This window comes from Bombina bombina, chromosome 5 (genome assembly GCF_027579735.1).
Source record: "Bombina bombina isolate aBomBom1 chromosome 5, aBomBom1.pri, whole genome shotgun sequence".
In the NCBI taxonomy this organism is placed as follows: Eukaryota; Metazoa; Chordata; class Amphibia; order Anura; family Bombinatoridae; genus Bombina; species Bombina bombina.
This window is the reverse complement of record NC_069503.1, coordinates 1,106,074,682-1,106,087,816: the sequence shown is the minus strand read 5'-3', so window position 1 is coordinate 1,106,087,816 and position 13,135 is coordinate 1,106,074,682. Positions and strand designations below refer to the sequence as shown.

At 37.4% G+C, this 13,135-nt stretch overlaps 1 protein-coding gene across 9 annotated transcripts in view; it reads left to right on the top strand.

Annotated features, from left to right (window-relative positions):
- Positions 1-13,135, top strand: part of PTK2 (protein tyrosine kinase 2) — a 773,150-nt gene that overhangs the window by 196,605 nt on the left and 563,410 nt on the right. For 2 of the 9 annotated variants that reach the window (XM_053715386.1, XM_053715385.1), the window contains exon 1: positions 11,909-12,232. The exons of 6 other annotated variants lie outside the window; for them this stretch is intronic. In XM_053715386.1, coding sequence (XP_053571361.1) covers positions 12,127-12,232 — 106 coding nt within the window. In that variant the 5' untranslated portion in view covers positions 11,909-12,126. Of the gene's footprint in view, positions 1-11,899; positions 12,233-13,135 lie in introns of those variants that run through there. One more of the 9 variants, XM_053715395.1, reaches the window with a different exon arrangement.

The window sequence follows — 13,135 nt, the reverse complement described above, 5'->3', positions numbered from 1 at the left end:
GCTTACGGCTGTCACATGATGCAGTGAGAAGTAAAATAAAACTAACTGAAATTTGTCAGAAAAAAAGTTTTCTAATGTGAAATTCAAACCAAGTGCTTTTACATTGTCTATTTATTATACATCTATTGATTGTAAAATTCATTAAATAATCTCATTGTGGAGCTTGATAAAACTTCCATTGACATATGTGTATCTTATAAAGAATACATTACAAAGCAGAGGCTTTATAGGCTTGTTAGCCTACTGTAAATTCTTGTAAGTATTCTTTCACTGTTTAGTGCAACTTGTTTTATACTTAATATATAGTGCTTACATTTTAGAAGTGCTGTTTTACGTTTACTTGGGCATATAATTGTAACCTGCACCTTCACTGTGGCTCATGATGCAGCTCACTAGAGATCATAGACTACAGTGCTCTCCCTGTTTGATGGGCACACCACCCAGCTGATTTTACTGATCACCCAGCTAAAATGTAAGCCAATTTTTTCAGGGAAATATGTAGTGAATATTATTTTTTTTAGTTAGTTGCACAGATTAAATATATATGTTTAACTATGCAAATATCTGCTTTGGATATCTTTAAGTGATAGTAAAGTCCAAATTTAAACTTTCATGATTCAGAATGGGCATGTAATTTTCAACTTTCTAATTTACTTTTATCATCAAATTTTGCTTTGTTTTCTTGGTATTCTTAGTTGAAAGCTAAACATAGGCCCCAAGGCAGAACATGCAGTGATCTGAGATGTAATCGCAGAAAATGCAGCATGTCTGCAGAAAGAACAGGACACATGCAGGAACTGTTACTGCTTTAACTTTGCAGCGCTGGTCCACATAAGGCTGTTCTCTTCAAAATGAGCTTTGCTCTGGCAGCACTGTGTAAGTTTTCCTTAACACAGTGCATTCACAGCAAAGTGCTGTTTGAAGTGAAAAGTCAAATATGCAGTATTGACTGGTTCTGTAGTATTGACTGGCTCTCAGCCCCCTAACTTCTCCCAGTCTGCAAAGGTATGTTTTCTGATTGACATTCTTATGCGCAGTGCACATTTTTTATTACTACATTTCTATGTTAGATCAAGAGAAAAGGAAACACATTTATTCAAGAGACATTTTACAATTATTTTTGTCTGCAGCTAATTTGCAATCCAATTTTCAACTGCTCCAATATATTATAAAACTTTTTTACAATGGTTTTATTCTCCAGTTAATCAACACATTACAACTGGTGCTTTAGTGTTACTGCCTGATTTAAAATAACCTGCAGAAAAGGTTTCCATTAAAAAATCTTATTGCAGAAAGTGAAAAAAGTTCTGCCTCTGGGAACCTAGGTAGGCTCATATGCTAATTTCTAAGCCCTTAAAGGCTGCCTCTAATCTGAATGCATTTGACAGCTAGAGGGCATTAGTTCACAATTTTCATATAAATAACATTGTGCTCACGCACGTGGAGTTATTTAAGAGTTAATTCAAGTCTGTCAAACGAACTGAAATAAGGGGGCAGTCTAGATAGAAGTTTAGATACAAGGTAATTACAGAGGTAAAAAGTGTATTATAATAATAGTGTTGGTTATGCAAAACTGGGGAATGGTAAATAAAGTGATTATATTTTTAAACAAGAACAGTTTTGATGTTTACTATCCCTTTAAGTAACATTTACATATAACAGACAATGTTAATATTGCAAAGAATTACACAGCAAACGCCCCTCTGGCTTCTTTTTAATACCACCCGGCTAGCAAATGTTCTTTGAAGAGACTAATGTTAGGCTCAGCCGCTGAGGGCTTGTTGTACACGTTTACAATGCATTCATTTCAAGGGACTTTTCCCATATTTGAAGGGCACATAATCCTTTGTGCTATCTCTATAAGAGCTGCAAAATCCTTGTTAATGCGGCTTGTGATTTTAAAATTGCTGTAATGAAAAGTAACGTTTTGGATTTCATATCCCTTTAAAAGGGACACTGTACCCAAAAAAATTCTTTAGTGATTCAGATTGAGCATGAAATTTTAAGAAACTTTCTAATTTACTTCTATTATCAAATTTTCTTCATTCTCTTGGTATCTTTATTTGAAATGCAAGAATGTAAGTTTAGATGCCGGCCCATTTTTGGTGAACAACCTGGGTTGTCCTTGCTGATTGGTGGATAAATTCATCCACCAATAAAAAAAAAGTGCTGTCCAGAGTACTGAAACCAAAACAAAGCTTAGATGCCTTCTTTTTCAAATAATGATAGCAAGAGAACAAAGAAAAATTGATAATAGGAGTAAATTAGAAAGTTGCTTAAAATTGCATGCTCTTTCTGAATTACAAAAAAAAAAAAAAATTGGGTACAGTGTCCCTTTAAGTTAAAAAAAAAAAAAAAGTTGTTTAAAAAATACATGCTCCGTCTAAACCATGAATAGCCTGGCCAATTGCTTATAAGCACCCCTAAATGTTCCCTTTTCTTTTGTGCACTAATGATGCTGATCCCAGGTAGTCACAAATTTGCCAGAATGAAATATGCAGGAGTGATAAACAGTCTGTTTACATAAAAAATAAAGGCCTAGCTGGTCACTACCAGAGTAAAGTGCCCCATAAAACTTAACAATGAAGACTCAGACACAAAAGGGGAGGAGAAAGACCATGAACTGGTCGCATTTATTAATCATTTAAATTGAAACAAGTGGCTGAACTTTTTTATAAAATGGATGGTGACAAGCGAGTTCTGAAGTGTCCTCAACACCGGCAAAAAAATCAATGGCCAAGGGGCTAATTGAGGTATTCCACCCTTTTGCGCCTGGCCCCCACTCCACCCCAACCTCTGTCACGGTGACCCAGGCCGTGACCTCCTGCTGCTGTTTAAATGCCAATTAACATTACGAGGGGAAGAATAGCTTGAGAAACCCTAACTTTGCCATGGTGAGTCTGAGCAACCCAAAGGAAGCTGAAATGCTCACGCTGCCATCCATCAGCAAAGGGAGGGAGATGAAGGCTCACTGATGTCCCACGTGAAAGAGAGGCCTGAAGCCTGGTGCAGAGACTTTTTATAAGGTAGGATGACACTCCCACAAGACGGCAACAGTTGTACTCTCTTGTATCTAGGTCCGTGAACCTTTCCCTCTCCCACAGGCCTTAAGTCGCTCATAGCCTATTTTACTCTCTGCTCTCTTTGTGCCTCTTGTAACACCTCCATAGTAAGGGAAGCGCTTTATAATAATTTCTATGCACCTTACTCTGGCTCACTTTACTGACTGGTTTGGCACATTTTACCATTCACATATTTTATGTCACCAGCTTCCCGGTATACTTCATAATGTGTTTTATCTAGTACCACATACTCACGCTTCCTGATCTAACACTTTACCCAGCATATTTCATGTGCCATTGAATAAGACATTTTTTTATAGTCATTTACCACTTTAGTTAGTAACAGTGTAATATAACAGCAGCCTCTGCAAATAAAAGATATAGAGTAACAAAGGCACCAAGAGGTCCCCCATAGAGTGCGTCTTTAGAGTGGCGTATCTCTTTAGCCATATCGCACAATGCCTCTGAGGGACAGTTTGCGGATAACTAAAGCATTACTCCACTCATTTATGTAAGTGACGCATTTCACTTTAGTAAAAAACATTACTAAGATTAGTACCACATGATGCTTGACATATTTCACTATCGGTGATACAGCGCAGACTGTCGGTGATCTACTTACCGTAGCTGGTTTAGTAATATTGAGGGGTGTGATTGGAGACAAACACACACCCTGTGTTGATAAACTAGAGTCTATGGCACTAGATTTGTTTGCAGAGCGTGAGTCTGGGATTGTCTTCAGTCTGTGTGATAAAGCTCACTAAGCTTTCCTCTATAAACGCTGTGCACACTACTTGTACATTTATTTATTTTTAATAAGAAAGGGGGAAAATCTTTATATACATTTTTTCCACCAGTGATGAAAATAAGATCCCTTGTGTATAATATTACAGTTTGCTCTCTGCGGTACACAAGATAGTTATGTGCTATGCAGACGCAAGGTCTCTGTTGTTTGGGTTTTGTAGCAGCATGTAATCTCTTTCTGGAAGGCTTTCTCGCTTGGCAACATCTTCCTCCGGTATCATGGGGCTGTAGCTATTGACGACAAATGAGACTAGGCTTCCTGCACACAGTGACTGATGTGGGCATTAACTTCATGCGATTAAAAGACTGTGTCTTCAGGACATTGCTGTGGGTGTCAGATTGCATTCACATTACACCTAGTGGCCATCTTCTCCGCAGTTGACATTATCTGTCCAGGACTTTTATATACAGCATTTTCTCTAGCTGTGGGCCTTATCATGTGAGATGTTTGCAATGTCTTGCCACTTCTTCGTGCTGTTTTCAAGGACAACGGCAGGCAGTCAGAACCTGCATTAAAGGGACACTGAACCCAATTTTTTTCTTTCATGATTCAGGTAGAGAATGCAATTTTAAGCAACTTTCTAATTTACTCCTATTATCAAATTTTTCTTTGTTCTCTTGGTATCTTTATTTGAAAAAGCGGGAATGTAAGCTTACTAGCTGGCCCATCTTTGATTCAGCACCTGGGTAGCAGTTGCTGATTGTTGGCTAAATGTAGCCACCAATCAGCAAGAGCTATCCAGAGTGCTGAACCATAAATGGGCCGGCTCCTATGTTTACATTCCTGCTTTTTCAAATAAAGATACCAAGAGAACGAAAAAAAAATGAATAGGAGTAAATTAGAAAGTTGCTTAAAATTGCATTCTCTACCTGAATCATGAAAGAAAAAAATTGTGTTCAGTGTCCCTTTAATGCACATAGTATATATGTGAGACGTGGTGATGTGTATCTGTATTCACCATGTGAAATAGCATGAACCCCTTAGATGCCAGAGAGGGCCTATAAATATCGAGCAACAAATTTGTAACCATCCTTGTTTGCCAAGTGGTTCAGTAACAGCATTTTTTTCAGGGGCACAAGTCTTTTTTCTTTATTGCTTTTAAAAGAGGACATTTTAATGTGAATTGGTTATAAATATATATATAAAATACAGGTGTTCTGTGCTGAAAAATAACTATTTAGATGTTCTACTTGCAGGGCTGTATACCGGTGGGTGTGAGTCTCACTTAGCAGCCAGTAAGCTTTTACCCCACTGTCTGACCACCTCCTGTTGCTTTAAGAAAGACATGAAACCCAAAACATTTTTTCTTTCATCGAGATAGAGAATACAATTTAAAAACATCTTTCCAGTTTACTTCTATTATCAAATTTGCTTTGTTTTCAGGTAGGTAGTGTGCACAAGCCTGAAGCACTACATGACAGGAAATAGGCTGCCGTCTAGTGCTCCCGCTAATGTATAACATTGCTGCAAAACTGCTGTCATATAGTGCTGCAGACACGTGCACACTCCTGAGCTTACCTTCCTGCTTTTTAACAAAGGATAACAAGAAAACAAAGAATTTAATTTTGTCTTGACTGTCCCTTTAACTACATCTTCCTATCTAACATTTATTTACTAAGGGCTTAGTCTACGAGAGTTTATGCCTCATCCAATGGCAATGAAGATTCTGTTCATGGTTTGTGGGTGACTACTTAATCAGTTTGCAAGTAGCATTGCATGGGTACCACTTACAAATCTGAACTTCCTCAGACCTGGCCACAGAGGTATCATACATAGTTATAGATTGTATGGGTACTCATCTAAAAGAAAACATTTCAATGATGCAGATTCTCAAGAGGTTAAGAGAAAATAAGATTTGTTTAGAATAAACACATTTTGTCTTTGTTCCTAAAGTAGATCTAATATGTAGGCCTGCTGGTCTATTATATGCAGTCAAGTTTACGGCCTGTCCTCTTTCTTCTCTCCCATCATGTCTTTAATTATAGAAAAGGTAACGGATACCAGAAATGATGTACCTCGTCATGAAGAACATCCCTTTTAGTACAATGAAATTGATGCATTTCTGGAATCGTATTTTGCAGACACACTTTTAAACACTAGAGGGGGTTTATCAGTAGATATTCAGTGGTACACTATAGAACAGTGATGGGGAACCTTGGCACTTGTGAGCTTTCAGAACTACATTCCCCGTGGTACTTAGGCACTCTGAAGTCCAGTTGAGCATCATTGGAAATGTAGTTTTGAAACATCTGGAGTGCCAAGGTTCCCCATTACTGCTATAGAATGTCCAATTAAAGGGAGATGACTGTCAAAATTAAACTTTCATGACTTGGATACAAGATGCAATTTTAAGCCATTTTTAGTTTACTTTATCTGTCAAATTTATATTCTCATTCTTTGTTGAAAAGAATACCTAGTTAGGCTCAATAGCTAGCTGGTGACTAGTGGCTACACACATATGCCTTTTGTCATTGGCTCACCAGATGTGTTTAGCTAGGTCTCAGCATTGCTGCTCTGGATGCTGACTTTAACTATGTGTTTAAGCCATTTAGTAGAGGTTTATGACCCTTTTAGAACAATGGACTTATATGCAATTAGGTACCTGTGTGGACACTGTAATATTCTGTATATAAATTATTTCCAGCATCATTAGCAAGATAATCACAAAGAAAAAGTGGAGTGCTAATAAAACTACAATTCCACATTCTGCTCCTGGGTTTATGTTCTCCTGAAGTCGCCTTACTGAGCCTAAAATAATCAGTTGTTGTCAACAAGAGTAATGAATAACGCAGTGGTGCAATATCTGTAAAACCCTTGCGTTTATTAAAAAGCCGCAGGCCTGGTCAGGTGAGATTTGTTTCTAACGTATTTTATCTTTACGTGAGAATTTTTTTTACAGTTGCTCACATCAAAGCCAATGCGGTGAGCTCTGGTAGCTGTAATCTCATACAACATAAGTAATCCTTATTAAGCAGGCTCTGGGATAGTATTGCTGATTAGCCTCTTCTGATAAGTGAGAGTTAAAGGGACAGTCAACTCCAAATTGTTTAAAAAGATAGATAATCCCTTTATTACCCATTTGCAAGTTTTGTATAACCAACATGGTTATAATAATACACTTTTTACCTCTGTGATTACCTTGTATCTAAGACTCATCTGACAGCCCCCTGATCACATGACTATTATCTATTGACTTGCATTTAGGCCAATTAGTGCTGTGTCATGCACAACTCCACGGGAGAGAGCACAATGTTATCTATATGGCCCACATGAACTAGCAGTATCCTGTTGTGAAAAGCTAATACAAAAAGCATGTGATAAGAGCCTGTCTGTAGTGGCTTAGAAACAGGCAGACATTTAAATGTTATAAAGTATATTAATATAACAATGTTTACATTCATTATCATGAAATAAGTGTTAAATTATGCAATTAATTTTCATTTTGGATAGCAGAAAAAGTGTGTGTGTATATATATATATATAGTGTATATAATCTCTATCTCTCTCATTTTCCCCCACCTGGCTGATTAAAATGTTCTATGGAGAACACTAAGCAGCCTTACATTTCCTTCTCTGATTCTAATGACACTAAAACATCAGCTATGTGACTGCCGATGCTGATTGGCCCATGGCTCTGTCCACTCAGACTAGCTCTGTGGCTCTTATGGGGCACGGTAAATGGATATGAAATCCACTTCTTTCCATGTTTCAGATAGAGCAGGCAATTTTAAGCAACTTTCTAATTTACTCCTATTATGAATTTCTTTGTTCTTTTGGTATGTTTGAAAAGCAGTGATGTAAGCTTAGGTTCAGCACCTGGGTAGCGCTTGCTGATTTGTGGCTAAATGTAGCCACCAATCAGCCAGCACTACCCAGGGCGCTGAACCAAAAAATGCTCCAGTGCCTAAGCTTACATTCTTGCTTTTTAAATAGACATACCGAGAACATGAAGAAAAATTGATAATAGGAGTAAATTAGAAAGTTGCTTAAAATTACATCCTCTATCTGAATCATGAAAGAAAAAAGTGTTTCATATCCCTTCAACTATGCGTGTAACCCCTTTGCATGAGTTAAACTCAAGAGTTGCAGGGTGTCTAGTGCTAATGTGACCTACCCTAATGAATTAGAGCATGCAATCTTTACACTATACTGACCCTTTAGAAACACAGATACTTGCAGTGTAGTTATGAGCAGATGGGGTAGCAGGACCTAAGTGTGTGTATATATATATATATTGTGAAGTGGCTGAAATAACTGAGGCAGGTTGCCTTTATCTGAATAAATTCTATGTACCCCTGGGAATCCGTTCCTATAGACCTGCATGGGAACAGTCCTGTAAATTACAAGCAAATATGGTGAAGGACTTTGATAAACTGACGTTGCTATTTAATTGTACTCCCCAGCTGTTTAATGAGCTCAGTAGGCAATGAAAGGTCCCCCCCCCCATCCCCTAGCATTGGTTTTAGACATTAAACATAGCAATAATGAAACATACACAAAGTTACTTGCTGTCCCATTGAAATGAGCTTTCCTCTCTGTCTGTACCAGTGCCCTTTAAATTGTGATAGATTGTGTATGCATTGTGTAGCGGAGGATAAGGAAACCTTTTTATTTTATCTCTAACCAGGATTAATTTAGTAATGGACAGTTCCACTCCATCCCCCATCTAATCAGCTCAGTTTAAAGGAAAAGACCCACATAGCAAGTCATGTGAAAAATCATTTGTCAGAGTAAGCCGCTTCCCCAGATTAAACACACTTAGCATGACCATTCTAGCTTCTTGCAGCCCCAAGTAGAACGTAGATAATATAAAATTATCAGCACAATGTATAATAATAAAAGACTCGTAGCTGCCTTATTGTCTCTGGTGATGATTTATAATTCCAGTTTAAATAGAAAGTCCAACCCATCTCAGAACTGATTAATAAAAAGATTGTATTGACTGATAGAAATAGTAAGTAATAACGTAGTCAGGTACAACTAATGTCTTTATACCAAGCTCTGGCTTCAAGCCTTGATGTGACCAGGATCTATACATGTCTGAGTTACAACCTGAATCTGTTTGTAAAGACACCTTCAGGACCAGTATTTACTATACTGTTGTTCAGGTATCCTTTGCAAGACAGAGTAGATCCTGTTTAACCGGTTTGGCTCTGGAAATAAATTGCTTTGCAGACCATGAATCAACATGAAAGGATGTGTGTGTGTGTGTGTGTGTCTGTGTCTGTTTGTGTTTGTGTGTGTGTTAATAGGCAACTTGTGACATTCTGAAGGCATGCAGCTCCATTGTGAAACCCTATCGGTTATAGAATCAAATCTGGCTTTTTACAGCTGTATTTTCTTTCTAAATCTTTTGCAGCATATTTCACATCCCAATAAGCAGAGCTTAGCTATCAGCAGAATAATGGGATTGGACAGTATTAGTTCACCTGTAATGATGGGGAAAAAAATGTTTGCTCTCTCTTGCCCCCATCATTTATTCCTAAAAGTCCTAGTCAACGTATCACCTCTTTCATAGAAAATGTTAATACAGTAGAATTACACAATCAACAAATGCAAAAGCACTTAGTCTGAGTTTACAAAGAGTAGATTTTTTTTTCTGACAAATTTCAAAGTTAGTTTAATTTTCCTTCAACTTTCTGCTCTGAATCATGAAAGTTTAAATTTGACTTTAGTGTTCCTTTTAAATTTGACGGTTTTTGCTAGGAGATTACAATTTAAAATATATTTTATGTTTTATTTTAATATTTCTGTACTACAATGTCAAAATAAACATGTTTGCAAAGCTTATTACTGTGATCCAATAAAGCAGTGAGTTTTATTTATTTATTTATTAGCTGGTGAACTGTAAAATGAGTTTCCCAATTAGTGTCTCTAATATGTGTAGGAAATAGTTCCTTTAGGTTTACTTTTTCATATGAAATAGCTGTTTCTGCAAATTTAAAATGCAACCGAACAATAGGCTGAATTTGTACTTCCTTATGTTGTTAGTCTTATTTCTCACTAGGCATTTGTGTACTTCATTAGTAAGCGAATGACAAGTCGTCGGCTGAAAACACACGAATATCTGTGGTGGCGGCCTTTTTCAGCATTCCTTTTGCCAAGCAAGTACACAAATGCACAAGCCTATTTCTCACGGCTTACTGACAGATCGAGCAATGGAAAATGAACATTTTAGTACCCCCACCACACACATACATACTGGGAACATGATCTAAACCTTTGTTTACATTGTAACCAGTACACAATTACAGTTTCAGTATAGACAGTGATACACAAAATCGCTATTACAAATGGCAAAATAAAGGAACTATTTGTAAACAAGATAAAATAGATGATAATTATGAACACATTAAGAGGGGAAAGGATTTACAGTTCATTGTTTAGCTTCAAAATAAACCGTTTTAAATTGTCTTTGTCATGCAAAAAATAATTTTCCAGTTATTAAATAGTGCTCTTTCATAAGCATAATATATTTTCTTTACAGTTTAAGATCCCTTTAAAGCTGTTTATCGTTACTTTGATGTAAATAGAAAGTGCATTTCTGTATAACAGGGCCCTGGCTAAAAACTCCCCCTGCTTCATTGGTCGACTGTAACACACCTCACAAGCATTAGAACAAAAGACGAAATTGCCATTTAAGCTTTTAATAGGACATGAAACCCATTTTTTTAATTTCAGGATTCAGAAAAAGCTTGCTATTTTAAACAACTTTCCAATTTATTTCTGTTTTTATATTTGCTTTTTTCTCTTCGTACCCTTTGTTGAAGGAACAACAATGCACTACAGCAGCTAGCTCCCAGCAGTGCCTTGCTGCTCCTGAGCATAGTTGTCTAAAAATCACATGCTCTGAATCAGAAATAAATTGTTTGGGTTTCATGTCCCTTTAATAATATTTCCACTAAGTGCAAACAAATTATTAAACCTTCTTTTCACCAGGACAAGCAAATAATATATGGGCATCATGCAATTCAGACTCCAGAAATCACCTGTTCCATTTCTGCTGGTTCGTAGCTCCAGTTCAGGATACTTCAGTTGTGTGTGTAAGGCAGTGTGATTGTGCTATATATTACCTCTTCCACTGCCTACAATTTGATTTAATCTGTTGATGATGGGACAGTGGTTTCAACCCACCCCTTTTTAACCTTTGCACTGCCTTATTCTGTCTCACATTGTATTGTTGTGATGTATTGTCTTGAAGTATCAGAATAACCATGTGATTGGGCTGCCAGATTGGTAGCTCCAATTTGTTTTAGAAAATGCAAAAGATCTTAATAATTTACATCTTTTTTTTTGTTACCAGACTGCATTGATTTTAGTAAAAGTTGTATCTCTCCTCTGCTGTTGCCAATTAAAGATAGATTTAAATGTACTGCTTCACTGAATGTTATAGGGTCTGTTCTCAAATCTGCAGAAAAGTCACCATTGAATTACACGAAAAGGGGGCAAAATAAAGTACATAGCAAAAGATTTTCTTTACTACAAATAATAAAGCATTTTATAGGAATTAAAATTTTGTTTTTATGTATAAAGTTCTCTTGAGTGACACAATATTGCAACACATCTTATTGTATCTTGTTTGTGGTTAATTATCAGCGCATCTTATTCTAGATTGTAGCATCCTACTGTTTAGTTGCTACTGAGTGACATTTGTAAAAATACTATGTAGGGTTATCAGAATGTTTGTCAGTGTTTGTGATAGGTCTGTTTTTGCACAGTTGGAATCTTGTTTAGCAAACTGCAGCAAATTAGTATTCTGGGGTCAGGCCATATGATCATATTGGTTTTTTTCTACCTACAAAATGTGCCCAGTCCTAGTGTAGTCAGATGTCTTAATTGAAAAGCCTGGCGTAGCATCCTGAGTTCCTGTTTGGTGAAAGAGAAGTGTGCAGGGTGAGATTAGCATATTAACTAGGTAAATGCTAATCGCACAGACTCACCCCTCCCATAGCACCCTCCCTCTTCCCTTGCTGAATGAAGCCAGGAATACAGACACGCACTGTCACAACACTGCCTGCCTGCACTGGCTTTATTCAGCAGCTCTCCCAGGAAAAAGGATGGTCTGTTTTTGCAATTGCTGAGGCATGAGAGGATTGTATAATTGGAAGGTGCTCTTCATGCTCCATATTCCTGCAGGACCTAATGCAGGGAAGATTGCCACGGGTGGTGTGAAGGCACTGAGGTGGCAGTTTCCCAACCCCCGGGCTGCAGCAGGATCTGGGAGGTTGGCGTGATCTCCCCTCCCCTACTGCTGGGTGTATGTTGTTGGAATTGACAGGCCGTCTGAGGCCGGAGCAAGCAGGTGCTGCTCTCATCTATATGGAGAAGAGTGGATGCAGCCCATTTCCAATATGCTGGGCTAAAGGTATCTGCAATTACACATTTTGTATTTTGCTTCATTATTTTACCCCTTTCTCACAGCTAATGCTCTTGAAAATTGTATAAACAAATGTGTTGAGGTTGAGGTGTCTGTATCTGCTGCAGCAGCATGTGTCAAGTTTTAAATCCTTGCTTGTCATTATTGCTGTGCTTTTCATTCCAAATTGCCAAGCTATGCATTCATTGGAGGACTTGTTTAACCCTTTGAGTGCTAGACAGAGCTGGCATCCAAAGGATATAAACATTTCTATCAATAAATCATTTGCATGTTTTTGTTTTTTTATATTGTGCAACAGTATTGATGGGAATCAAATTTAGATAATTGTGTGTTCTGCTTGTAAAGGCATGTGTGATACTGGGATAAGGGTCCCCTACTAACTGTATTGTATATACAAGATGAATTAAGGAATGTGCTTGATATCCTTCTAGCAAATAAGTTTGAGGGTTAATTTGTTTTACATTAAAAGCTGCTGTTGTGTGTATCTCTCTTGTAGGATTTATCCCAAACGTGTCTAGTACTATCCTGTAAGACACAAGTGTTTGTGTGTAATAAGTGTTGTGTGCATCAGTTAATACATCTTGGTCATTGTACCCCCTGAGAAACAGGTCTAGCCTTGACAGTTCCTGATAATGAAAACCCAGGGGAAGTCAGCGTATAAGAGTGTTATCTTGTACTTCAGGGAAACAGATTGCTGAATTGTCCTTGAGAATCATCCTTTTTTTTTCTCTTCCTCTCCAGTGGTTGCTGAACATAAATTCACCACTGGCTTTTAGATTAAGAGAGAAAATTGACGTAAATTGGTCTTTTAGATGGACAAAGCACTACTAATTGTTTGTATTTTGTTATGTAGGACCTTGATCAAGTGACACTTGTCCATTCAGGAATTTG